This window comes from Podarcis raffonei, chromosome 12 (assembly GCF_027172205.1).
Source record: "Podarcis raffonei isolate rPodRaf1 chromosome 12, rPodRaf1.pri, whole genome shotgun sequence".
Classification (NCBI taxonomy): Eukaryota; Metazoa; Chordata; class Lepidosauria; order Squamata; family Lacertidae; genus Podarcis; species Podarcis raffonei.
Genome location: NC_070613.1, coordinates 13,840,824 through 13,866,549, shown reverse-complemented (window position 1 = coordinate 13,866,549; position 25,726 = coordinate 13,840,824). Strand labels below are relative to the sequence as shown.

At 42.0% G+C, this 25,726-nt stretch overlaps 1 protein-coding gene across 3 annotated transcripts in view; it reads left to right on the top strand.

The window, feature by feature from the left end:
- PTPRN2 (protein tyrosine phosphatase receptor type N2) overlaps positions 1 to 25,726 on the top strand; it is a 608,972-nt gene that overhangs the window by 89,720 nt on the left and 493,526 nt on the right. For all 3 annotated transcript variants that reach the window (XM_053409492.1, XM_053409491.1, XM_053409490.1), the window contains exon 3: positions 9,770 to 9,883. In XM_053409492.1, the coding sequence (XP_053265467.1) occupies positions 9,770 to 9,883 (114 nt within the window). The remainder of the gene's footprint in view (positions 1 to 9,769; positions 9,884 to 25,726) is intronic.

Genomic DNA, 25,726 nt, shown 5'->3' with positions numbered 1-25,726 from the left:
CTTGTCGCTTTTGTGTTCTGTACAGTGGTTAGTACCACAATGGATTACATCTTATGATACGGACATAGGTCTATATCTGTTTCTATAGTTATAGTTATCCAACTATCATCGCTTCTGTCTGTAACTATTGCTGTATCTGTATCTATCTGTCATTTGCTTGGTGTTACTTGCTTGATGATACTCAAGTTATGAAGTAACTAGAAGATAGTTTCTTATAGTTTTGCTCGTACTTACAAATTATAATGCAGCTGCAGATTGCCCAATGTGTTGCAGAGAGGCTTCTTAACCATTTTCCCTTGAGCTATTTTTCTTTTTGAGAATATTTTTTTATTAACCGACCAGTCACATCAAATCAAACCAAATTACATAAATTCCAAATTACACAGCCGAATTTTAAATTTTTGTTGGGGGTACCCATATTTCAAATTCCGAAGGGGATCCAATCAACTTCTTGCTTCTTACTGCTGTTTTAATGTCCACAAATCTAACCTTATGATGTTCACAGTACTATCCAGTCCTTTCTTATTGTTTTTCCACATCTCTTGTTGTTATTTTCATATATTTTTCCTTTCTCTTTGTGACCTCTGATAGTCTCCGCAAGCTGGTTAGAACAGTTTGTAATCCTGCGTAGATATTATTATTTTTTATCCAGTAGCCATATCCAGACGTTTTCCATGTAACATCACTTCCATACATCAAAACAGTCTTAGCGTCATTAATCTTCACCAATCTGCCTCCTTTCTCAAAACCTCTGAGGAGATTCACTAGGAATGCAGTCTAAAAACAAGTCCGTTCTTCCTCCTGGCTATAAATCCTTTGGCAAGATGGCAACTCCGAATTAATTGCTGCGCCATTCTCAAAAGCTCTTATTACTTCTCGATCTCCATAAAGCATACTTTTGGTTAAAGTTTATCTCCACACAGACCTTAATCATCCTGCTTGGGTCAGTTCAACCGACGATTCTAATGAGGAGGGGTTCTTGTAAATCACATAGAAGGAAAGTAAAAAAGGTTCCCCCCCCCATTCAGTCCCAACATACCCAGCCTTTGGTGTATCTTCATCGTAAAATATTCCTGTTTCTCCAACCCGTCATCTTCTTTCGCAGAGGTCACTTAAATTAGCAGACTTCACTCCCCTTCTTCACTTGAAATATGTGCATTTGCTTCTTTTGTAATTAATTATTCCGAATTGCTGCAGCTAGTGCGCGATCAGAGACAGCGTCCAGGAGAGCCGAGGTCCACACGGGGGCATTCTGCCTAGGGCCCTCACCCCCTTCTTTCGAATTAGGGGGTGATTTATGGGCACAGCAGGCAAGGGCAGTGTTCCCCATTTCCTTGGGGCAACAAGGAGGGCTGCCTACTCCCATAACAGCCTCTTAATTACCCCGTGTGAGTCGGAGAGATAGTATTGTCGGCCATCTTCCAATGCGCCCCCTAGTGGCCCCCCTCCCTTGAGCTATTTTTCATCTGAAAATTGTGCCACAATTTCTTTAACTCCAGGTGGGGGGAAAGGTGCTGCTACTTGTATCTTTTCTTCATTAGTAGTGGAAGCAGCTTCTCTAGTCGTTTAGTCATGTCCGACTCTTCATGACCCCATGGGCCAGAGCACGCCAGGCACTCCTGTCTTCCACTGCCTCCTGCAGTTTGGTCAAACTTGCGTTAGGAGCTTCTAGAACACTGTCCAACCATCTCGTCCTCTGTCATCCCCTTCTCCTTGTGCCCTCCATCTCTCCCAACATCAGGGTCTTTCCCAGGGAATCTTCTCTTCTCATGAGGTGGCCAAAGTATTGGAGCCTCAGCTTTAGGACCTGTCCTTCCAGTGAGCACTCAGGGCTGATTTCCTTCAGAATGGATAGGTTTGATCTTGTAGTAAAGGTTTGATCATGTAGGAAAAAGTATTAAGAAGCCTATTCTTTCTCCCCCCCCCCCAAAAAAATTGGCCTTCCACTTCAAATTGCAGATTTCAATGCCTGACAAAAATAATCTTCTAAAGGAACAACAATGCAATTCATAACATGTAGTTCTGCCCTAAGTCAAGATAGTAACTTCTGTTGCAAATGATGCTTCCTGTGCACTTAGCTTTCTTGGCCTTCACTCTGTGATATAAGTATACATTGTGATTCTCTGATCCTATATGACATGGAATATGTTACTCCAAAGTGTTTCATGTGTGCCTCTGAAATGTAATGGGAGATATGGTTCTGTCTATGTAGTATGTATTTGCATAATATGTCAATAAATCACATATTGCATCCATGTGGTTTAGTGAAATATTCTGGTGCTGTGTTCATGTCTTCATTTACAGGAGTGCGAATTTTGAGGAAATTCCTGTGCAGCCAATATTTATGAATGTGATATAAAATACATGTTACAAAATAAGGTTTTTGTTTTAGATTGGAAGTATTCATACCACGTGCTTACCAAGTATTATGTAACATTTAGCAAGATAAGCATAAGAATTTTTGATTATTTATTACCCTGAAGAGAGAATGACAGAAGATCCTGTTTTTAAACTCCATCTCATAATTAAGGTTTTTAATTAAATGCTTCTGCACTGAAAATCGGGTTTTTATTAAAGTATTAAAGTATTAAAACAAGAAATTTCATGTGCCTAACCTGGAATGTGAATGGGAAACAAGTGCAGAGGCTGTATGAGTAATGATCCAGTTGGAAATTGCTATCCTTCTCTGTGTACGTGAGAGATGTTGTTGTAGATAAAATTTTAACGTTGCCAATTTGACATGCATTTGCCTTTATTACAAGCAGGGCGTAATGTACAAAGATTCCAATCCCCTTCATCATTGCCACCAGTACTCTGATCTGCCGGTGGAACGTGCAACTGAGAAATGGCTGCTTTCCTTTATAGAGGGAATTGGTGATGTCAATGAATGGCTGAGCTCTTACCAAGAAAGACCAAAAGAGTCTTATGCATGCAAATTTATAACTTCCCCCTGTTTGTTTTTTTGTGGTTTAGAATGAGCAGTGCAGAAAATTACCTTGGTGGGCGAGGTGATGGTGGAGGACAGGAACAATAGCCACTGACTATCCAGATATTTTATTTTTTTTGAAAAAAGGACTAAAAGATTTCTCTTTTTCTTCCCACATAATGTGCCGTTTTCATTTTGTGCTGCATATAACCCTCCATGTCACAGCTTTCTATTCTTGTCTGAATAGTCAATGAAACATTAGGAAGCCGATAAGAGAAGCTCTGGCCTGTTACTTGGCAACGGCTGTTGAGCAGAGCAGAGTGCTGTTGATTGAGGAGATTAGCTGCCATAGATAAACCTCCTTTTTGCTGCCCTGCTGCTCATCTTTCCACCCTTAACAGGTAGCTCCAAATATGACTGCGGCTGGGGAGAGTGAGCTTTATTGCGAACCAAGTTTGCTTGACAGGTTTACGGTAGTAACTTAAACCAAAAAAAACCCCTTTACTTTCATTAAATTGAGTGCATTGTGGCTTAAGTTCTTCCCTTGTTCCAGAGTAAATACTTTTATTTTTTTGGAAGGGTGCCCGCAATAAGAAGGCATCTGTGCTGTTTTCCGTCTGCATCCTTAAGCCTCAAACCATTAACTTCAGGGTAGTCCAACTGGTGCCACTGAGCTCTTTCCAGATTAATGGGATGTTGGAAAGAAAACATGGCTCTGGAATCCCTTTTGCAACAAATGAAAGAATGAAAAATAAACATTTAACCACCAGTGACTGTGCAATATCATTCTGGGGACAAGCTGGAGTTCTCTATCCTCAGTGGTGACCTTAATATAACTTACTCCAGAGTAATCTCATATAAAACGCGGTACTGTGTCATAATAGTAACAGGATTACAACTAAAAATTTTTCCCCTTCCAGTAGCACCTTAAAGACCAACTAAGTTAGTTCTTGGTATGAGCTTTCGTGTGCATGCACACTTCTTCAGGATTACAACTGCAACTGTTGGTTGCATCCACCTGTTTAAAGCAGCCTAATAGTTTCACATCATAAAAATGTGGTCTGCTTAACAACGTACCGAACCCACTTCAAAAGAAATCTCTCTCAGTCTCATTAGGGTTGCAGAGTATTCAAGAAGTATCTCTCTGCCCAACTACAGTTGTTTGAGTCTACAAAAGAGGTTCTCAAACTATTGTGAGCTCTACACAAAAATAAAAAATAAAATTTGAAACCCACAGTTATTTTCTAACCAAAAGCAGTGTGAACACAAGCAGCCTGAGAGCTGCCTCGTGGGAGAGGTTTCGAAAGCTTCAAATGACAGTTTTGCAATTAAATGAGAGGCAAAATTGGTATATAAGTGACTGCGACAGTTGAGAGGATTATTTGCAGCGTTGCTGGGGGAAAATGAGCCAAATCAGAAAAAAAGGTTAGTGTCTCTTGGGAGTATGTGGAGTGGGGATGATGGCTGTCTGAAATTAGCTTCCGCTATCTGGAAGAGGAGTTGGAAACCTATGGCCTTACAGATGTTGCTGTATTACAACTCCCACTGTCTCTGACCATTGGCTATGCTGACTGGGGCTGATGGGCGTTGGAGTCCCAACAATATCTGGAGGGCCACGGGTTGTCTGCTGCTGCTCTAGAACAATTAAATTTAAGGTAGGAAAAAAAGCAACAGAACACTTGTGGCTGATGAGGCAGCTTGCTAGTCAAATCCTCCATTGTGTGGCAATAGAGGAGGGAATTTCTACACACAATTTCACATGCCAAGACATGTTATTGGAGGCAGGGAGTACAGCAGACAGTATGGTCAGTCCCTTCTCAATTACCACAATATAACAGTGGTTTCTACTGAGAAACCTCCTTCACCAGCTACCACTGTAGTAGAATGAACATGAGAAGAAGAAGAAGCAAAAAACAAAGCAAAACCCAAAGACCTCGACTAGCTCTAATGAAGAGAGATTCTGGGAAAAGATTTTTAACAGAAACCCCCCACAGGCTATGGATGGCTGTATGAAGTGAAGAATAAGCTGAAAAATCTACTAATATAGATATTGTTCCATGATGCCATATCCCTCCCATGTGCAATTCTGAATGTGTGAAAAACTTGTACATAGGGCTTTGTGGAGCAACTCCTGTCAAGATTAATCAATCAGAAAATGAAGGTTATATACAAACATTTTTAAAAAATGACAAGCTTGGATATTGGTGAGAAATTATTGTTTGTATATGGAGTATTAAGCATGAATCTGGCTTTCCTTATTGGGCCAGATTACAGTTTGCTTGTAGCAAACTGGTTGAGCAAAGCCCCTTCCACAAGCTTCACCTTTAGGTACAACTGCCATTCTATTTTTGGAGTTTGCACACCCAATCGCAATCTGAGCCAAGGGAGGAGCGATTGACGGAACAGTTTTGTTCGGTTGTGGGTGAACATATCAGACGACACAGCGATTCTTCAAACAGCTCTTGTTTATTCACAGACCAGAACAGAACTGAACTGAACGGTTCAGCCAGCCTGCTTATATAGAGCTCCACTACAACGCAACAGTAACCATTTCCTGTAACTATCCAATCACTGAACGTCACTTTCAATCCCTTATTTGCATATCTGGACCTGAGTGAAAACTATCTACAACATCCCCCTGCTGGTCCAGGGTGAAAATTTCAGTACATAGCAAGTTTCCCATGAGGAAACTGTAGAGCTGGACTAGATTCCCCTTGCTTCTTGTGTTCATTTACAGCAGGGATGGGGAACCTGTGGTCTTTCAACTCTCCTCTTTCCAGGGACTGATGGGAGTTTAAGACCAACATCATTTCAAGAGCTGGAGGTGCCTCTTCTCTTATTTAATGGAGGAATGACACACTCAGGGGTTGTTTGAATGAGCTTAGAGAGGAACCACAGTCAGCTCACCTGGTTCTGAGTTACTCAGACCGTCCAAGAAAATATTAGTATATTAGACATATTGGTGACCAGTTCTTTGAAAGCAACTGCCATGGAGGTTGCTCTGTGCAGGAAGCCATTCTGGCCTTGCCCCCTCCTCACACTGTGCCAAGTCCAATGGTTAAAAACTTGCAGTGAATGCTAATCCATGTAGGGCAGGGGTCAGCAAACTTTTTCAGCAGGGGGCCAGTTCACTGTCCCTCAGACCATGTGGGTGGCCAGACTATATTTGGGGTGTGTGTGATGCAAGAGCACCATGAGCCCCAGTGGCTGCTTACCTGTGTCTTGCGAGCAGCAGGGGCTGGCGGCAGTGGCAAAGGGACAATGAGCGGTGTGCAAAAGGGCTCTAGAGAGGGGCTGCTTAAAATGGCGGCCTCTCAAGCACCAATAAAGCCCAGCCCCCTTCATTCTCTAGGCAGGGTGGGGAGGAGGGAGGGAGGAGGTGCTGTTGCTGCTGCCGTGTGAGGGAGAAGGAGGGAGAGGGGAAGAACATGCACGCTGGTGATCCACACGGCAATTCCCGACCATCCGCGGGCTGGATCCAGAAGGCAATTGGGCCTGATCTGGCCCGTGGGCCTTAGTTTGCCTACCGATAATGTAGGGAGCTCAAATGCATACAGTAACTGTGTTTTAAGTGCTTCAGTGTGGCAACTGCATTATTAGAAGCAGACATTGCCCTTCCATTTAAAGGTCACCGAATGAAATTTCAAGTCAGCCAATTTAAGGAACATGAAAAGAAGTGTGTCAAGGACTGTGACGTAGAACTAGCAATTTTAGGAATGACTTCAGGTACCTTAATTTCACTTTCAGCTTTGCGTAGAATTTAGGGGATCCCTTAAAAGGGAGAGAGACATTTACATTAGAGGATGGGTGGAGCCCCATTGCAGCCCAGGGGCCAAATTCCCTCATGGGCAACCTTTCAGAGGCCACATGCCTGTGGGGCACTGGGCCAGAGGCAAAAATGGGAGGAGCAACAGGTGAGGCTGTTATGTTTGTACAGCAAAAGTGAGAGGTTTCTACACTCACCTCTTTTCTCCGGGCAGGGAAACATGAGGCATTACCACAGTTCAAGCACATCTTCCAGGCAGGCAAAAGGACCTGAAGAGGGTACAGAACCAGGGCTATTGAGGGGTGAAGCCTGGAGATATGAGGCTGGACTAGGAAGAAATGTGCCCTGGGAAGATAGAGAGGCCTGGATAGCCACAATTGACACACCCACACACACACACACACGGCCTGAGATTCCCCATCCATGCACCAGAGCAACTGTCTTTGGCTTTGTGAGATATCATATCACATAAAAAGTAGGTTGGTGTTCTTTTTGCAGGATAGTGTCCTTATGATGTGGTGCAGTTTGGCTGCTGGAGTAGGCAGATGCAGCCCATGGTGCCATAGTGGATCTGTCTTTATTTTTAAACTGAACAACAGATCCCAGGGGGGCATGCTGGTAAAACAAATGTTAAAACAGCTCCTTCACTACATAAAATTAGAACTTACTTCTTTGAATTGTAATGAGTTCTCCCAAGCCTGGAACGCTGAATGAGTGTACTGTAGCTAGAACCTTTTCAGACACGGAGAAAGATGTCTGAAGAAATAAACTTCGCGAGTGCCACAGTATATGCTGTATCAGGGAAGAAGATAAGCAAAAGTAGTGTTCCCTTAAGTGGAGTTAAGGGTAAAGGCACCCCTGACCATTAGGTCCAGTTGTGGACAACTCTGGGGTTGCGGCGCTCATCTCGATTTATTGGCCGAGGGAGCTGGCATACAGCTTCTGGGTCATGTGGCCAGTGTGACTAAGCTGCTTCTGGCTGACCAGAGCAGCACATGGAAACGCCATTTACCTTCCCGCCGGAGCGGTACCTATTTATCTACTTGCACTTTGACGTGTTTTCGAACTGCTAGGTTGGCAGGAGCAGGGACCGAGCAATGGGAGCTCACCCCGTTGCGGGGATTCGAACCACCGACCTTCTGATTGGCAAGCCCTAAAACTGATTTTCTTATCAAGCATTTTCTTATCTAGAGACTCTATAGTCCTCTCTTTTCCCCTCATTAAGGAATCATTCTCAGATTGCATTGTATTGTGCTGTATCAAAATTTGAACACCATAGAATTCTATAGAATTCAAATTGTAAGTGTTCTTCAGACCATTGATGGTCCATGCACCATAGTTTGGGGACCCTGGGTCTACATTCAGGTTGTGGCCAGTTTCAGAATGGGGACATTCCCAACGCTACCTGGAGCTGTCAGGGATTGAAACCGGACCTTTTTGCATGTGAAGCAGATGCTGTACCACCATTAAGCCACAGTCCTTCCCCAAGGTCTCTCCAAGCTCTCCGGGAATGCACATAGTTGGAGGGTGGGAATGGCATGTGCAGCCCTGCTCCTCACATGCATTGAATGAACATCTGAAAACAAAAACAGGTTGGGTTGGGATACTCTGAACAACCTTGTTGTTTTGTAGCTACTTAAAGGCAGTTGCTAGGCTTATCTCTAAGGATGAGAAACACAAAATAGATAAAGCATTTCATCAGACCAGTTTGCTTTGTTGTAAGAGTGTGTAGAGAATACAGCAAGCATTCGTTCGCCAGGAAGGAAAACATCACCACACGTTCGTGTATCCCTTAGAAGCTATCCATAGCTTCAGAACTCAGTATTTTGTAGGATGGAGAAATATGAAACCCAAGCTAACTCAAAATATATGGTGGTGTGGCAGAAATCTTTTGTGTGGAGTAATCGTTGCTCAAACTGTTAGGAAGAAATCACACTTGAAAATTTGCAGAGTTGTTTTTTTTTTTTAAAAAAAAAACATTTTAACTGCATCTCTTCAAATCTAGGTTAATATTCCAGTTTATAATGTAAATTAAATGACTTTGATATAGGTGTGTACTCTATAATACCATAGACGGACTGTTTGAATGTTGAGAGCAGCTGTTTCCCCCTCTATCTACTCTTTCATCTTGTTGAAGCTCCATATAAATAAATAGGTACTTCCAAATTAATTCACAATGTTATGTTCTATTAGTCAAATTGCACTGTCCCTTTTGATTATGAATGCAATATCTGCAGTAATTACTGAATTAAAACAAGCAGTATGAAGAATAGCATGCTAATTAAACTTTTTGCATTTTCAATAGTTTTCTGTGGATCACTGTGTACAGGTGAAGACAACAATAAATGCACCCATTTTTTTGAAGCCTAGCGCTGCAGATGGTCAGAGGATATTATAAGCACCCGAGTTCTAAATTAGTCTTTTGTATGGAAGGGAGAAAGGTAATTTGAATGTTTGAACTCCCCCTCCTCTGCCTATCTTCTTCTTCCCACACAGGAAGCTTGTCTTGAAATGAACAATTCTCTAAATAAAGACTAATTAGGACCTAAATTAATTAGAAGGTGTGATATGAAAAGAGCTTGATGAGAAGGGTCTGTCATTTTAGATGAATGGAATGGAGCTAAATAAATTAGGTTCCATTAATATCTCATTGTTGCATGAGCCGCTCCCTTTTATTGCATTCATTAGAGGGTGCTACATTAGACTAGCCTTGGCTGCTTATTATCGATTCACCACTCATTTACTACTACATAGCTCCTGTATTAAAAGGAGGGAGGGGAAAAAGAAACCCTCTCTCTGCAAACTAACATACATGTTTCCTGGGCAGTCTGGTTTTCATGAGAGTTATTGCTTTATTTATTTACTTTGGCATTATCAGAAAGGATGTTTCAAAAAGTGAAGCAGTTTTTAAGGGAAGGTGACCAAGGAACTATCTCTTTCTCATTACCACGTTTAGTACAACTGTCATAGTAACAGAACATATTGCAAATTTCTTAGTGTATGTAGGTATGTCATAGAACAATGTGATTTATTCACCCTTTTTCCTTATGCTCCACCCCTTTTTTTACCTTCTCCAGATGGAGTATTTGGGAGATGTCAACAGGTGCCAGTGATAGACGTGTACAAGTATGAAGTTTCACCGCTCATCCTCCAGCACTTGAGAATTGTCTTAGAGAAGCTGTTACACAGAGGTACTGTACAGAACAGAAATGTTAGATAGCATGTGGATATATCGATTCATTGGTATAAAGGGGTCCAGTTTTTGCAGAGCTTTGAGCGAAACGTTTTACTCCAGCCATGTCAAGTAGGCTTGGAATGAGCTGCGTTGCTTCCCCAGAATTCAGAAACCTCTCCTGCCCTTTCTGTTGAAGGAGGACCAGTTGCAGTCCAGTTAATTATCAGGTCACTTCCAGGCAACCTGTTTCTTCAGCATGCATTCCTATTTGTTTGTGGAGAAGTTGCATGGCATGTCTTTCCTTATTGCAATAAGTCAACTCTTTTGGGGAGGCAGGTTTGTTGCACAAAACCTCAAATCCAACTTCAGTTGTGCAGCCTGAATTTGCTGATATGTGATTGAATCCCACCTGAAAATAGCAATAGGCTGGAAGCCCCCTTCCACTACTTTCTCCCAGGAGTAAGAACAGTCCCTTCCTGTTTGAGATTAATGCAAGCAACTAGCTCCCACAGACACAACTTCATGACAATAGGGCTCAGGAGTCTAAAGGAAGGAAGCTGCTGGTAAGGCTGTGTAGGGCAGCCAGCAAGAAAGGCCATGAAAATTAATTACATTGCCAAATAATGCACAGCAAATCTCTTTCGCTCTTTTGTAACAATTTTCCTCTGTGTGTTTCATTTTTGGCCATTTGGGCGTATGTTTTATCCGATAATAAGATATTCAGCTTTATTGCAATTACAATTTCCATTTTTCTTCCCTGTTTTATAGTCATTGATTACTTCCAAATTACACCTGTGATCAAAGCAGAGATCAAAGAGGTGTTAGGTTCTGTATCAATAAATTAATTTTTTTTACAAAAACATCACTATTAATACAGAAGACCCAGGTAGGCTACTCTTAGAGGCTGCGGATATAATATAAGGCTGGTTCTGCCTGCTGTTTATAGAAAGCTTTTTATTAAAGGATTTTCACCTTGTTGTGCAAAATGTTTCATTTCCATCCAAACATTTGGGGAACCGACTGTTTCTCTGTATGCTTTATCTCTTTGTTCTTCTTCACATTATAGCGCTGTATCTGATATATCCTGCAGTATTACAATCAATGTGGAGATGCAAAAATTGCTTGATTTCTTCCATCCCTCTTGTTCTCTTCTTCCCCTTTGTGCATTCTTTCATTATTCTCCTTGTGAGTGTCATAGTCCCCCCCTTTTCTGTACAGCAAGGCAGCTCTCACTTTTAAAAACCTGCTACTGGAAAATGCATTTGCCTTCTGTCCATGCTACTCCTTCATCAAACCTGTCATCCACATTCACTTTCATCTTTGCATCTTACCTCAGGTGCTATCCTGAATACATAATATGTCTCTGCAACATGGGTGGGGCAGCTTGAAATTGGCACTACTGCCAGGAATAGGTAAGAACCCATGTGAGGATGGATGGCCCAGGGGCACAGCTCTGTATCTAGTCCCTTTAAACAGGCCATTTCAAGCAGATTCCGTTGGCCAGCCACGTAAGAAGGGACTCACAATTTGGAAAGAATGGGAAACCCTGGGCTCCTCCTGTGTGTTCCTGCATTGACCTTGCATGCTCTCCTCTCCATTCTGGGGTCATCTGGAGTACATTGTCAGCAGTATGCTGATGGCACACAGCTCTACTTCTTCTTTACAGGTGTGGCAGTGGATGCGCTGGACTTGTCTTGCCTCAATAATGGACCGGGGCAAGATGGCTTGAGCAAATAATGCCAATCCTGGCCCGACTGCACTGGCTGTGAATTAGTTTCCAGGCCCAAATCTAAGTGCTGGTTTTTGATTAATAAAGCCTTAAATGAGTCAGGACTGTAATACCTCAAGGATTGCCTGACCCGGATCCTGCAATCATCATCCAGAGGCCCTTCTTTGTGTAACTCCTCGGTGAGAGGTCCAGAGGGTGGCAACATGAGATCGGGCCTTTTCAGTGGTGGCTCCCCATTTGTGGAATGTTCTCCCCAGGGAGGCTCACCTTTGCTACAGTTAGGCTCCAGACAGAAACATTCCTCTTCTCCCAGGCCTTTGGCTAATTATACCACCTATGTCTTTTGAACGCTGTATGTGGGGGTTATTGTTCTTAGTATATTAGTTGTACTGGCTCTTTCATAACAAAATTTTTTTTCCCTTCCAGTAGCACCTTAAAGACCAACTAAGTTAGTTCTTGGTATGAGCTTTCGTGTGCTTGCACACTTCTTCAGATACACTTGAAACAGAAGTTGCCAGATCCCTCTATATAGTGAGAAGGTGGGGAGGGGTATTACTCAGAAGGGTGGTGGGAATGGGTGATTGGCAGATAGCTGTGATGAGCCTGTTGACGACTCTTAACGACTGCAATAGGTCTTACAGGAAAAAGCAAGGGGTGAGAAGGTGAAAAATGGCTTTGTCATGTATAATGAGATAAGAATCCAATGTCTTTGTTCAGACCAGGTCTCTCCATGGTTTTAAGTTTGGTAATGAGTTGCAATTCAGCAGCTTCTCTTTCCAGTCTATTTCTGAAATTCCTTTGTAGTAAAACAGCTACTTTGAGATCTTGTATAGAATGTCCTGGGAGATTGAAGTGTTCTCCTACTGGTTTCTCTGTCTTGTGATTCTTGATGTCCGATTTATGTCCGTTTATTCTTTGGCGTAAGGAACTAACTTAGTTGGTCTTTAAGGTGCTACTGGAAGGGGGAAAATTTTTTGTTTTGACTATGGCAGACCAACACGGCTACCTTTCTGTAACTGGCTCTTTCATGATATTATTGTTGGAACCATGGGATGGAAAGCCAGCTGGCTTGGCCCTAGCCAGAATGTCTCCCTTCTCAACCTTGCCGCTGCAGAGATCCATCAGTCATCCTCCGCCGATGTGCAGCTGATGTGCATGTAAGAGCACACATGACTCAGCAGAGTAAACACACAACAGATCAGGCTTGAGGCGTGGATTCTATACTAAACTACGCATTTATTATACATAAATCAGGACAAGGAAAAACATGGCCTCTCTCCTTGTCATTCTTAGAGAGAGAAAACAAAAGCAATACATGTTCCGCTCACGGGACTCCAGCAATCTGTGCTGGAATGTAAACAGACATGTGACATGTAACAATCCCACATATCTGCAGCAAGTGTGGAAAGGAATTCCCATCAATCATGTACAAGTGTTTGCTTTTGAGCAGGGTGGGGCCAGTTCAGATATTTCTTTACGTTCTTTAAGTTCTTTCATTCCGATTGTTTTTTATTTTTAAGAACCACTCTTCTAGCAAGAGTTACTCAGTTCATGGTATTTCACTCTTTGAACCTTTTTTTTCTTTCAAAAACACAAGCTAAGGAAATTTGCACAATTTGTTCTATTCATGCTGTTAATGGGAAAGAATAAAGAGCTATTCAGGATATTTATTGCTGGAAATTCTGGCTTCTGAGATTTCACCAAACACCGTGCACACTCTTTCAAATACTTTTGCAGCCCCATGTACCCAAATACCTCATTGCTAAAAATTAAAGCAGAGAAACACTGACACTCCATCCGATGCAATCACTGCCTAAGAACAGCCCTGCCTAAGATGCAAGGAAGATGCCGTTTTAAGGAATCCTTATGTGTGCGTCTATTTTCCTGTTTGGTGAGCCAGCTAGACAAGGTGAAAATGGATCGTCCTCAAGTATAGCATGAAAATAATAATGATCTATGTTGCTGTTGTGATGGGATGGAGGTTTTTTTTTAAAAAAAAAGCCCTTGTCCATTTAAAAAAGAGCTCTAGAAATCTTTGCTTGGCCATAGTAGATGATCACAACATATGCAGTCTTATTTAACTGGCTGGAGATCTTCTTCTGAGGCATTGCATTTTGAGATATGAGCTCTCAGGCTTGCTTCATGTATGCTTCAGCAAACAACAGAGAACTAGTGTTGTCCTGGGATCTGTGTCCAAGAGGGAGACTATGACAGGCACTGTGGTGCATTTTATGTGACATGTGTTACTAGCATAGCTTTGGCTGTTATTTTAGGTTTTCTGCAGAATATGAGAAATGCTTTTCAAATCTGCAGTGATGTTGGGGTCATGAATCATTGAAGGAGGCTCATTCTACCAGACATACAGTTGGTTGGAAGTCAGGATATTAAAGAAGGCATTTTCTGTGGCAATGCCCAGTATATCCTTTCCCCAGAGCAGATCGGCTGAGCTGCCTCTTTAATACACTTTAGGCTTTTTTGAAGGCAGTGCAGTTTTAGCAGGCCTTTGCCCTATTTACCTGCTGATGTGTTATCCTCCTTTATTTATTTATTTATTTATTTATTTGGTTTGCTTGTTTTTCCTGCTCTGTTCTACTGTGCTTTTTGTCATGCTTCTACTGCCTTAACATTTGTTTGTTTTCTGAATTTTTAATTTTTTTTATTTAGGTAATTTAAAAATTTTAGTAGCTGGGAGCTACCCACTGTTGTTTACTTGCGAAAGCAGAGAGGGCATGTGGTTCAATTCCTAACTGCATCAAAAGCAATGAAGTCTGCAGGTGAAAAAGTTTCGAATCACATGTAGTAAAATAATGCAACTTAAATTAATACATATTTGCAACACTAGATGGTAGGAAAGGATCAGTAAGATTGCCCTGGAAGATATCCTTTGCAGTAAAAGTAATTAATATAGGATCTACTTTAAATATGTGTGCAGGAAATCTTGAACTTAAGCAATACTTAAATATTATATTCAGTTTAAGATGGCACAGAGAAATAACCTCAAACCATGTTCCAGCACAGTAGAAAATACAGACACTACATCTTCCATGTGCATTACATTCTTATGGAACTTTATGGAAGATATGTTAAATCTTTTCATTCAAAAAGGCTTGTGGCTGTTACAGTAAAGGTAAAGGGACCCCTGACCATTAGGTCCAGTCGCAGATGACTCTGGGGTTGCGGCGCTCATCTCGCTTTATTGGCTGAGGGAGCCGGCGTACAGCTTCCGGGTCATGTAGCCAGCATGACTAAGCCGCTTCTGGCGAACCAGAGCAGCACATGGAAACACCGTTTACCTTCCTGCCAGAGCGGTACCTATTTATCTACTTGCACTTATGGCATGCTTTCGAACTGCTTGGTTGGCAGGAGCAGGGACCGAGCAACGGGAGCTCACCCTGTTGCGGGGATTCGAACTGCCAACCTTCTGATCGGCAAACCCTAGGCTCTGTGGTTTAACCACAGCGCCACCCGTGTCCCTTACAGGCTGTTACAGTGGATCTTATTAAATCTACTGATTTCTATTATAGAACGTATATTTAAGTTCTAGGGTGTCTAGTGGCTGGGGGACCCAGTCAGATGGGCGGGATACAAATAATAAAATTATTATTAATTATTATTATTTACTTATTTAAATCATTTTGGTGTCCAGGCTGTGCATCCACCTGTTCGTAAATTGACAACAGTAGTTTGCCTGATAATTTTCAATACAAGAGCTGGAAAAGGAACTAACAGCCAATCACTTCCACTGATTATTCTGAGTATTTATTCTTGTTGAACTTTCAAATACCGGACCACAAAGCGTTTCCTTCTTTTGTGCAAATCGACGTTTAGTAGACTAAATTACTGTGAGGTTTGCTCCATGTTTGCTGTGCATTTTATCACAAGGATCATCAGGAATCCAATTTTGTGAGTAAGCGAGCAAGTCAATATATTCCATAAAGCAGAAGATACTGAACTCAAGTAAGAGACAGATAGAAAGTAAGCAGCAATCGATCTCAATAGCTGGTTTGTTGTCATGCGCACTTATGGATTTGTGTTTTGTTCCTCTGATTTTATCTGCTGTTTTAAATTCAAAGCATTATCATGCCACGATTTACATTCTTCAGAACGCTTACTATAACCATTGGTAAATAAAATGTGTGTTGTTGTTTTTCAACTCAAAGTAAAGTAATGGTTATATTAGAGCCTTAGAGATACAAACCCTAAAGGATATAATTAGACTAGTTGATCAAATGTCTCCTCAAACATCCTCAAAACAATTGTGTTGCTGGAAGAGTAGCAGGCCTTATCTTCATGTCACATTTTCAAGTACTTCCCCAAGAAATTCAGTGTTTTATCTGTGGCCAAAAAGTTGTATTTACCATGCTGAGGCAAACAACAACTTTTTGGTTGCCCTCATAGCACAGGTGCTAGTTCTCATCCTATTCAGGTTTCAAACCTGAAATGAAAAATTGATGTGATGAATAACTGGTTCTGAGTAAGGCTTTCATGGTGATTTCTTAAGTGTATCTGTCAACTCCTTGCCAGTCTTAGATATCAGAAGGTGTGGAACTGGGTAAGAAGGAGAACGTAGGAGTTATTATGGGACGATGAGTGATAAGAACTGGAGGGTATTCATAGTTATGTTATTTCAATCTAAATATGTCTAGATTCTCAAAATATGTGAATCTTGGAGAGAGAGAAACACTTTCTAGACTGTGCAAACTATTCCGGAATCTCATGCATTCCACTCCTATGACTCACCACACCTTTGTCTCATCTCTGTTCACAATCCCTCCGCCCAAAATATTAACTTCTCATGACATTCAGGCCACATGAAATTCCTTCATGGTGGTAGACATAGCAGAAACTCTTGGTCATTGTTATCTTGCTCTATTTTCTGCCCTTATTCCCTACAGCTGTATTCCCACCAGTGACCTCTGTCCTCTAACCTCAGCCTGCCCAACAGCCCACTCTCTTAAATTAGCATCTCTGGTCTCCTTTGTTGCCCATTATGGTTGGAATTCACTCCTAGAACACTTTTGTGATTCCACTCTTCTTTAAAATACTCTTCCTTGAAAATTGTTCTTCAGTTCATTTTGGCTGAACCACTTATAGGCCGCATTGATATGCATGCTAAACCATGGTCTAGCACTAAATACATGAGATGCAATGGGTCTGGGGGTTGCAGGCTCCCTGCTTCCCTTCTGCAGTACTCACTGAAGAATGGTTTGGCATGCATAGCCATACATTGCCTTTGTGGCAAGGATGCTAATGAAGAAGCCTTTGAATCTGCCCTTGAAGAAGGTGACGATTGCTTCAACTTTGCTGCTTTTATGGATTTGTGAATGAAGGTATGGTAGCAACACAGCAGCATAATAAATAAATAAAAATACTGACATTGAATCAAGTTCTTTTTTTAAAAAATCTATCTGGCTTTTATTTCAGATAGAATTGCATTGCATCTATCAAGCAGTTTTGTCATTTTGTTGCTCAAATATGAACATTGTATATTTGTGGCTATTTTTAATATAATTAGGGGGAAGGGGTCAATGAAAGCTACTCATTACTGACCACCACCATGGCTAATAATCTTACTAGGATCATAGGCTGTTATAAAAAACCAACTCAAGATGGTAGCAACCATCTGTTGTACTTTGTTAACCATGACTTTATGTTGTTGTTGTTGTTTAGTCGTTCAGTCGTGTCTGACTCTTCGTGACCCCATGGACCAGAGCACGCCAGGCACTTTATGCTTTAATGCACTTTATGCATTAATGCATTTGACTTTATGCTTTAATGCATTTGTTGTTAGAAGAGCTCAGTGGCTGAGGGGAGGGATGAAGGTAAAGGTAAAGGTACCCCTGACTGTTAGGTCCAGTCGCGGACGACTCTGGGGTTACAGCGCTCATCTCGCTCTATAGGCCGAGGGAGGCGGCATTTGTCCGCAGACAGCTTCCGGGTCATGTGGCCAGCATGACTAAGCCGCTTCTGGCGAACCAGAGCAGCACACAGAAACACCATTTACTTTCCCGCCGGAGCGGTACCTATTTATCTACTTGCACTTTGACGTGCTTTTGAACTGCTAGGTGGACAGAAGCTGGGACCGAGATAAATAAAGTGAGGCAGAAAGGAATATGTTGAGAATGTGGCTGGAGGTTATGGATAAAGTTTTCTTAAAGAATCATTAAAATCTATTTCTCATGGATAAGGGGGGTAGATACAAAACCACCCCATTTTAAGGCCTGCATAATTAGAAGGAACTGTGCTAACAGATGAAGGTGGGGCATGGAGTATTGATTTATACCACCAATGTTGCCTTAACAGAGACATGATCAATCACTGATCAGTGTCAGATAGCAGCCTAAATGAGGGGGTGGTGTGGGGTGGTAATTGTGTCTAATATACAAAGGACAGACCATGTTTCAGCCTATATGAACAATTTTAATTTGTTGGAAGCTGTCCAGAGTGGCTGGGGTAACCCGGTCAGATGGGCGGCATATAAATTACTATTATTTTATATATAAGTGAAATCTGCAAATCATCTCCCCCTTGCATTATTTACAGATTTTGCACTGTATGTGCTGCATCTCTTCAGTGATGCTCCCAAAAATTATTTTGGTGCATTATGGACCATTTGCAGTCAATTTCAGCCCTCTTGAGCCCAGGTTGTTGAATAAAAAGTGCTCCCGGGTAGATATTATATATTTTTGACTAGTTTTGAATAATTAAAGTGTCTGGGTTCTTTTGTCTGTGTTTTTGGTGAATTCTACTCATTACTGATGGTCTAACATGGCTGATAATTTTATTGGGGTTGTAGGCTATCAAAAAAAAAAGGTTACCTCATTTATCCATCCCAGATGGTAATGACTATTATCCCTTCTGGCCCATAGACTATATCTAAATTAACAGCAAAACAGTGGTATTGGGGCCAAAGGTGAAATAGTTCAGTTGGTGTTTGTTAAAATTCCAGTTGAAAACCTAGTGCCTTGTAATTGTTTACGTCCTACTGTTTAAAAATGGCCTTTGTATTCTTAATATATACCAATCTTTCAACCAGTGTTATTGTATTCTTTCCCTGTCCTTCATCTTACATTCCTGATTCAATTTGAATTTTCCTCTTGTCCTTCTGCCCTCTCTAGAACCCTCTCAATATTGCATTATCAGCATGACAATCTGATGCCTCAGGTTGGTTGCGCCAGATTCTATAGCTGCATAAATAGGATTGCGGATAGCAATATCACATGCATGGTAAAATGATATAATAACTTGAAGGAGGTCTTTTCAAAGCGTCTTTGCACTACTGAAGAGATGGCTATTGCTGCTGAATCAAAAGCTGGAATTCACATAGCTCCGGGGCACAATTGCTTTATTTGAGCAAAATTGGCGTGCTTATTGTTACAAGAATCAATAGAAGTAGAAGAAGGGGAAGAAATGGGGAAGAGAGAGAGAGAGATGAGATGTGTGTTTGTGTGCATTTGTTTGTAGCAGTAGGAAGGAAAGGAGATGCATTCTTTGAATATTTATTACATCTTTTGTGCTGCTGCACAGTCCCAACAGGTGGAGGCTAAGAGTTGCATTGGCAGTGGCATTCTAATTCTCCAAGGGCATAGCCCACAATGATCTGTTCTCACCTTTGCCTTCTAGTGGGGCTTGTGGGGTGGCTGATTATAAGCTCTGTAGAGAGGTGGCCTTTACCATAAACCAGAAGAATAAAATTACGGTAGCCCGAATAATGTATTTCTACTACCCTTGTCTCTTATGCACGGAAAATGGAGTGCAAGCAAAAGCCAACGTGACCAAAGGAACTTCGGAGGTGCCCTACACCTACAGTGGTAGTCTTTGATTTCTGAAAATGAAATCCAATATGCATTTATATTTGGCGAGTATCTTTTGTCTTCAGTCATGTACTGTGGGCCTGAGGGCATTTTTGCTTGTGATGAGGGGTGCATATACACACCCCTATGTATTTACGGTATATACACAAATGATGCTAATCAGGGGTGTGAAAGAAGAGAGACATTCTCAAATAAATGTGCTAGCAACTTTATGCAGTACCGGTATTTGTATTACAGGAAAAAAGTACTTATGTACCATGTGTGTTGCCCTGTAAATTTCAGGGATCATTCTAGTCACGTTTCCCAGGTTCACCCAATAGTTCTTCAATGATGGGCATAGATATAAATCTCATAGATAGATTTTTCTAGACAGGACATTGTATTTCTGATGGTGGGTTTGAGCTATTGGATTCTGTGGCTACAGCTTTCTGTTTTTTGTACAAACTTCATGTGCTTACTAAGTATTATACAAAGAGATCGTGACAATTTTCTTTTTTGACTGTTGTGGAAAGTACATCTCAATTCTTGTTGCGTGTTGATAATTTGGAGGGCTAACACAATCTTAAGTGCTTTGATTATTAGTTGAAGACTGCAGCCAGGGTGTAAGACGGTACTGGTTCTGGTACATCCTCATTAAATATAAAAACATTTTAATTTTATAAAGCATTTTAAATTGGGTAGGTATTGTGTTCCTCGTTTAAGAAAAATAAAGTTGAAAGGAAAGTGTCGACAAAGACTTCAGATTTAATTACAGTCAGCTCAATATTTACACACAGCTTCTACCTACTGAAGGAAAGTACTGATTCACTTAAAGGTAAAGGGACCCCTGACCATTAGGTCCAGTCATGACCAACTCTGGGGTTGTGGCGCTCATCTCGGTTTACTGGTCGAGGGAGCCGCTGTACAGCTTCCGGGTCATGTGGCCAGCATGTCTAAGCCGCTTCTGGCGAACCAGAGCAGCGCACAGAAATGCCGTTTACCTTCCCGCCGGAGTGGTACCTATTTATCTACTTGCACTTTGACGTGTTTTCAAACTGCTAGGTTGGCAGGAGCAGGGACCGAGCAACAGGAGCTCACCCCGTTGTGGGGATTCGAACCGCCGACCTTCTGATCGGCTCTGTGGTTTAACCCACAGCGCCACCCGCGTCCCACTGATTCACTTAGCGCATAGCTAAACTATGGAATTTGATCCCACAAGAGGCAGTAAGGTGGTTTTCAAAGGGGATTAGACAAAATCATGGAGGATAAAGGCTGCTAGTCATTATGGATATGTTGTACCTCCACTGTATTCAGAGGTAGTACGCCTCTGAATAATAATTTATGGAAACCACAGGAGGAGAGAGTGCTGTTGTGCTCAGTGCCTGCTTGCAGGCTTCCCCTAGACATCTCGTTGGCCATTGTGAGAACATGATGCTGGACTAGATGGGCTGTTTGCTGATCCAACAGGCTCCTTTTATGTTCTTTCTGCACATACATTATGAGACTTGCATGTTCAAACTTGTAACTGAGAGGTGGACCTTCTCAGTTAAAATGGAATGTAACTCAGAGGAAAGGCTGTGTACAGTCATACCTCGGGTTAAAGTCGCTTCAGGTTGAGCATTTTCAGGTTGTGCTCCGTGGTGACCCGGAAGTAATGGAATGCAATACTTCCGGGTTTTGCCGCTCGCGCATGCGCAGACGTGCAGACGCGGGTTGCGTTTTGCTCTGGATGCGAACAGGGCTCCGGAACGGATCCTGTTCACATCCAGAGGTACAACTGTAATATGTCCAGCTTGTCACAAACAATTGTAGCAGAGAATTTTTTTGATCCTATCTCCTGTCTGCAAGGTGAACTGCAATGCCAGTCAGCCTGTTGTCTTCAGCTGAGGACAATGTTTAAACTATATTTTGTGACATAAGCTGTACTAATCTTTGCTGCCTTAAACGTATGGGTTCCAGGACAATTATGCAACTAAAACCTTGCACATAGAAAGCATGTTGTATCTTGCAGTCGGTCGTCCGCTTTCCAAAACTCAGCAAAACGAAACAAAATGGCTGCTTATTAATTTGTGAAACTTGCTCTTTTAAAACGAGAGATAAGAAAAGGCAGGATTAAAAGTACAATCCTGTGCCATAAATATTTTCTTTTCTTTTTTTTTTGAATTTTTGATCCTTTTATTTCTAACACTAAAGATGTAAAAAAAAAAAACAACCCACCCCATTAAAACAAACCCTATCTGATTGTGTTTAGTGAGAGAAAAGAGAACATACCGGATACGTTTCAAAATTACATCTCATTGACAGCACTTCATCCCAGCAGTTCAAATGCTTTTGTGTATGTTGCAGTGAAACGGGGCGAGGGCGGGGGAACCTTACTATACAGTGCTTGAGGCTGAGGTTGTAAAATACGATGTTTTTGTCAGGTCACTGCCAGTTTAATTGGACAGAACTGCCTCACATCTTTCTCCAGGAGTTGAACTTTTCAAGCAGAATGATGGTTAGTGACACTGGAACATAGTTTGCAGCTTGATGAAAGAAATCCCACAACACAATCCCCGACAACAAGAGAACTTAACAGGCATTACTTTAATCAGGATGCAGCATTTAACCAGTTCATCACCAGAAGAAAAAAAAATGGGCTGAAGAACAAATGCATATGTATTTGTTTAAAAGAAACTAATTACCGTACATTTGCCCAAAAGATTGACAATCTGATAGTGGTTGGACGTTTTAATATTTTCCTATTTGAATAATAAGATAAGTTTGTGTGACCCTCTCTAAGCTTGCATGCTTTTCTTTGCATAAATCCTAATAAATCTACTTACGTTTTTTTCTTAAGCTCTGTCTTTTCTCTCTGTTTTTACCTCCCATTCCCCCCTTTCTCTGTTCATCCATGTTAGCATCTTATGAAATCATTTCCTTTCTTTCTGCCAGTTGCCTGCCTAATCCAATTGCCCTCTTACTTTCCTCAGTTTCTCCTCTCTCCATTTTCTCTCTGGTGATGATGATGATGACCACTTTATCGGACTTAAAAAGTGAGCGGTGGTTGCAGCCAGCCATGGTGCCTCCAGAATCCCTCGCTGCTCCGCACCATTTTGTGGCCATTGCCACGTCCCCTCGTCTGCCGCAGAGGCTCACTGGTTCCTGCCTGGCCCTCCAATTCAAACTAGCCTATCTACGGTGGCCTGGGAGTGCAGCTTGGGGAGCAGACCTGGAGGAAGCAGGCTTCACTCAGGTCCACTCTCCAACCATTTATCCCGGCCAGTGCTGCACTCAGCAGTCTTGGTGACATTCATATGTTTCGTCTTTTTCTCTCCATGCTCCTGATCATATTCATCTTCCCCATTTCCCCCTCTCGCTGCCCTATGAATGCATCTGTGGCTACCGTTTCTTTCTGCCTCTCATACTTATTTATGTCCAGCCAGGCAAGTTTTTCCCCTTTCTGTACTATCTGTTTTTTCTTTCTCCCCTTATCTTTACGTTTTATCACAATTCTATTCATCCTTATTTCCTTTCCCCTGCTCACATTTTGCCCATTATGATTTTTCTTTTTGATTCCTGCATACTCCATTTTTCCTTTCCTCTCATCCACTTGACCCTATCCTTGGAGTTTCTTATTTGCACTAATGAGTCCCATGCAGCCAATCAAGTCCAACAGAAATGAAAGGAGCTTGTGCAGCAGAGGCCACAGCACCATGGCAGAGCAGAGATTTTGCATGCAAAAAGGTCAGGGCCGGCCCTACCATTAGGCAGAGTGTGGGAGCCACCTTAGGCAACATGAAAGGGGAGTAAATTGTTAGCTATTGAATTTGCAATTTTTGTGTTTTACTAGGGTTGGTTTTTTTTTTTTTTGCCACAGGTGCTAAAATCACTCGGCAGACCTTTGGTTCTTTGCACCTGTGGGCATTGCTATCCCACCTCAGGCAGCAGAATGTCATGGGTGGGTTGGCCCAGTAGAAGGTTCTGTGTTAACTCTCTAGCAACTACAGGCAGAGCTTCTGTCTGAAACCTTGGACCAATGGACCAGCTAGATGGACTCAGCATAAGGCACAGTACTAAGTGGATTGCGCCCAATCTAAAGTGGAGCTAAAAATTGTTATCATGGTGTGATTTCAAAACCGATTTTGGCCGATATATTGAAAAATCGCACAGTGCTAAAACAGACCAGAAAATTTGTCTTATTACCATGCAAAACTGACAAAAAATTAGTTGGGGGGGGAGGCGAGGGATGGGGCCACAGCCCCCCTGGGCGTGTTCTGTGGTCCCCCAGGGGTCCCCTGACCCCTAATTTGGAACCACTGTCCTAAAGTATATAATTTGCTACATTGACTGTTTAGACACAGGAAATAAAACACACAGGCGGAGGAAGAATTCAGTTTGCTTTGAACGTTTCGAAACCCATGATGATGAAAACCCAAAACATTATTTGGTAGGGGGAAAAATACAATAATTGCATTGGAGAAAAACTGGTGGAAATTTGTACTTTCTCTCGACCTCTTTTTAGAAGGGCTTTGATAGGGAACATTTAGAACTCAAATTCTGCCTTGTGTCCTCTTGGCCATGAATTTGTCAATAATCAAACCAGACTTTGTCACAAATGTCTTATGTAATATTGATAAATAGATTTTTCTGGTGGTTATTAACGTAGTTGTGGTTTTGAGCAGCAAAATTACAACCTGGGATATTTTTTCAGTGGATTTCTTCTACTTAGACATCCATTTCAGTTCTTGAACATGCATTGGAAGTGGGGAAACTAGCTGTGCCAAAGGGTACTCATATTTTGTGGCTGTGAGAAATGAGGTAAAATGTATAAGGATACTGAGCTCAAAGTATCATTTGTATGAAAACACCAGCATGGTAGAAAACATTTCCTTCAGCTTCAGCAGGAACAATAGGAAATGCAGCTTTTTGGAAATCATTATCAGTTGAAACCACCTTGAACAAATAATAATAGAAATGTGTGCATTGTAAACACATAAAATTCAATCCTATGATAGATCCTACTCATCATTAACATTGACTGTCCATCAGCACGAAAGCACATCAAACAGAGGATAACTAATTCTGCAGGTGCCGAATGCTTGCCAAGGTTAACTCTTACAGAGAGACAAGTTAATAAGGTCTCTCCCAGAGCTCTGCTAGAGTGCGGTAGCTACTTGGTATTGAAGAAAAACACAGAAAGCTTATGTCAGCTCTTGTGTGTTGTCAGTCACTACAAAAAAAGTCAATACTTGGACAGAAAGGCAGCTTTCGGACATGATGTTTTCTCCCCCCCCCCCCCATCATTGGAAAATAACACAAAGTGATGTTCCAGCAAAGCTATCCACTAATTTGTGGTGGTTGCTCAGACATGTTATTTTTTGCCTGTAATGTAATAGCTGCTTGCCACCAGAATGTTTCTGCACACACAGAATTCACAAAGCTATTCCTTGAGGTGCAATAAATCTTGCAAGGTTTAAAAAGGCACAGCTTCCCATCTACACCCCCAGCAGAAAGCATGGAAGACGTATGCTAATATTTTCATTTGCTTCCTACCATATTCTAAGTATCGTTGCCTCGAAACAGTGGCAGACTTTGGTGTCTCAAATTTCAGTGGTGTCCTGTGTTAGGCCAAAATCCAGTACACACACGTCTGCCCACCTTTTAGCTTCCGTTGGGCATTATGGCTGTGGCATCTGCAGCAGAGTCTCAGAAGTGCCGCAGTCGGTACAGCTGAGCTGGTTGTGCTCCCATAGATCTGCCTTTGCTCAAAACACAAAATGTTTTTCAGCCTATTGGCTTCCTTCCAGACCTCCTTCTTGATTTCAACACTTGCCTTTGGGGGAGAGACCTCTTTATTAGCCTTTTCCTTGCCACAATATAGTGCCACCAGAGGTGCCAACTTGAATAAAATATTTGGGGGGTGCATGTAAGCCCTACCCCACCTAACTGATCACATGACACACCATTTGAATGGAAATCCTGATCAACTTTGGGCGGGTCTTGTCCCCTCAAATATTTTATTGGGGGGGGGGCAAAGGGACCGGCCCCTTTTAGAGTTGGTAAAAGCAAGTGGGAGCGCTCCTCTGCGTGTCATCCTCTGCATGCTTTACATGCCCGGGAGCAGCATGGAGGGAGTCCGGGCGGGGTCTGCATTGGATTGAGCGAGAAAGGAAAAAGCAGGGGGGTAGGTAGAAAAAAAGGGGGGCTTTGCTGGGTGGCATAGAAGCCCATAGGGGACATGAAAGGAAAGGTGGCTCTGGTCAGCCTCTAGTCCATTGTTTCCAGTTGCAAGAATGTCCTCATTTTCATTTGATGAATGTTGGAGGGAATGAAATGTTTGAGCATCAAACCTTCT